At 46.5% G+C, this 2,193-nt stretch overlaps 1 protein-coding gene across 1 annotated transcript; it reads left to right on the forward strand.

The window, feature by feature from the left end:
* Nucleotides 1-338: 338 nt before the first annotated feature.
* LOC126368553 (uncharacterized) lies at nt 339-1,546 on the forward strand (the record flags this gene model as incomplete). The annotated part of the gene is made up of 2 exons (XM_050012574.1): nt 339-460; nt 746-1,546. Coding segments are annotated over 2 exons (923 nt in total), but the record flags the coding sequence as incomplete, so codon positions are not given.
* Nucleotides 1,547-2,193: the final 647 nt, after the last annotated feature.

Raw genomic sequence — 2,193 nt, forward strand, 5'->3', positions numbered from 1 at the left:
GGACTCGCTCTATGACCTAGTGAATTATATACGTCTGAAAATAAAAGCAAAAAAGCTTATTACGTTAGTCTCACTGGACATAGAGGGAGCCTTTGACAACGCTTGGTGGCCAGCAATAAGAGTCAGACTGGCTGAGGAAAAGTGTCCTGCAAATATCCGGAGAGTGCTTGACAGCTACCTACGAGGACAGACAGGTCGCAGTGAGATATGGGGGGGAACAACACGCAAAGATCACATCAAAAGGTTGTGTACAGGGATCGATTGGGCGGTCCTATCCTGTGGAACCTTCTCTGGATCCTCTCTTGAAGGGGCTTGAGGAGCGAGGGGATTATGTCCAGGCATCGCTGACGACGTGGTCCTCGTGTTCCACGGGGGAAACCTGCGCTGGAAGTCGGGAGGCAGGCCAATGCCGCCCTCGCCTATGTCCAAGATTGGGGAAAGAAAAACAAACTTAACTTTGGTCCGCAAAAAACCAAAGCTATGACAATGACCAATAAAATAAAATACGATACCCCGGTCTTGGATATGGGCGGGATCGGCATTGAAATGTCAAACGACATAAAGATCTTAGGGCTACACATCGATAGAAGTTGACCTTCAATAAACACGTCTCAGAAGTGTGCAAAAAAGCTATCGTGATCTACAAACAGCTCTCCAGAGCAGCAAAAGTAGGACTGGGGTCTTCACCCAGAAATTATTAGGATCATATATAACGCGACAATTGAGCCAATAATCTTATACGCAGGCTAGTGTTTGGGCTCCGGAGGTTGACAAGCTGGGGGTGCAGAAGCAGCTCAATAACGTACAGAGGGGATTCGCGCAAAAGATGACGAAAGCGTACCGAACAGTATCTCTTAACTCTGCCCTGGTGCTGTCTGGGTTGCTCCCACTTGACCTCCGGATTAAGGAGGCAGCCGCCCTGTATGAGGCCAAGAGGGGGGTGCCCCAGCCAATACTGGGGGATAGAGAAGTGGAACGAGTCGTTGGATATGCCCAAGCTCCACACCCGGCGACGCATATGAAACTGGGGTTCGTCTGTCTGGTAGACCAAGAGCAGGTCGACTGCCATAACAAGCAAGCAGTTCGTATATATACGGACGGCAGCAAAATTGACGGCAAGGTCGGGGCAGCCCTATCCGTGTGGGATGGTGATGCTGAGACCAAAACCGTCAAGTTGAAACTGTCTCCGTATTGCACGGTCTACCAGGCTGAACTGCTGGCCATATGCGAAGCCACTAGGGTGATTTTGGCGTGCCATCAAACGAGCTTTGGCATATACAGCGACTCGAGGTCGGCGCTCGAAACTGTCGTCAACTACGACACCAAGCACCACCTAGCAGTCACGATACGAGCAAATGTCGCAGCAGGCAAACGCCAGAAAAAGGAGATATCCTTCTTCTGGATAAAAGCACATGCCGGATTGGAAGGAAATGAAAGGGCGGATCAATTGGCAAAAGACGCGGCGCAACGGGTGAAGACCAAACCAAATTATGACCTTTGTCCAGTCTCGTATATTAAGAAAACAGACCCGAATAGAGTCCCTTGAGAGGTGGAATGATAGGTATCAGTCAGGAACAACGGCCTCTACCACAAAATTGTTCTTCCCGGATGCGATACTAGCACACAAAATCATCAAAAAGATAGAGATTACGGGAGTACTGACGCAGGCGCTGACGGGGCATGGTGGGTTCTCTGAGTACTTAAACAGGTTTAAGTGCAAGGAGAGCCCATCGTGCATCTGTGAGCCAGGGGTAGAGGAAACCATCGTCCACCTTCTCTTTGAATGTCCCACAAACGGTCCCCTTAGGCATGACGTGGAGCAAATGTTGGAGACCACACTGTGTAGAGAGAGAGAGCAAACGAAATAATGGCGGATAAAACTAGGAGAGCAACCTTCATCAAATATTGCCAAACCGTGGTAAATAGAGCAATCAAAAGAAATAAAGAGTAACTAAATTAATGTAAATAATATATACTGTGCTATATATTATTAGACATAATGCATTATAGTATAAGAAATCAAATCTGTACGCCAATATTTGTATGTAAACCTGTGTTAGACTAAGAAATAAATATACAATAGCTAGTAAGAATAGAGTGTAAGACAATAAGGTATAGATATAGGTGAAGCACAGTGTGGAAACTGAAGCTGTAAAATTTTAAAAATGTATAAGTAAGAATAATTATAATTAG

Source organism: Pectinophora gossypiella, chromosome 7 (genome assembly GCF_024362695.1).
Source record: "Pectinophora gossypiella chromosome 7, ilPecGoss1.1, whole genome shotgun sequence".
In the NCBI taxonomy this organism is placed as follows: Eukaryota; Metazoa; Arthropoda; class Insecta; order Lepidoptera; family Gelechiidae; genus Pectinophora; species Pectinophora gossypiella.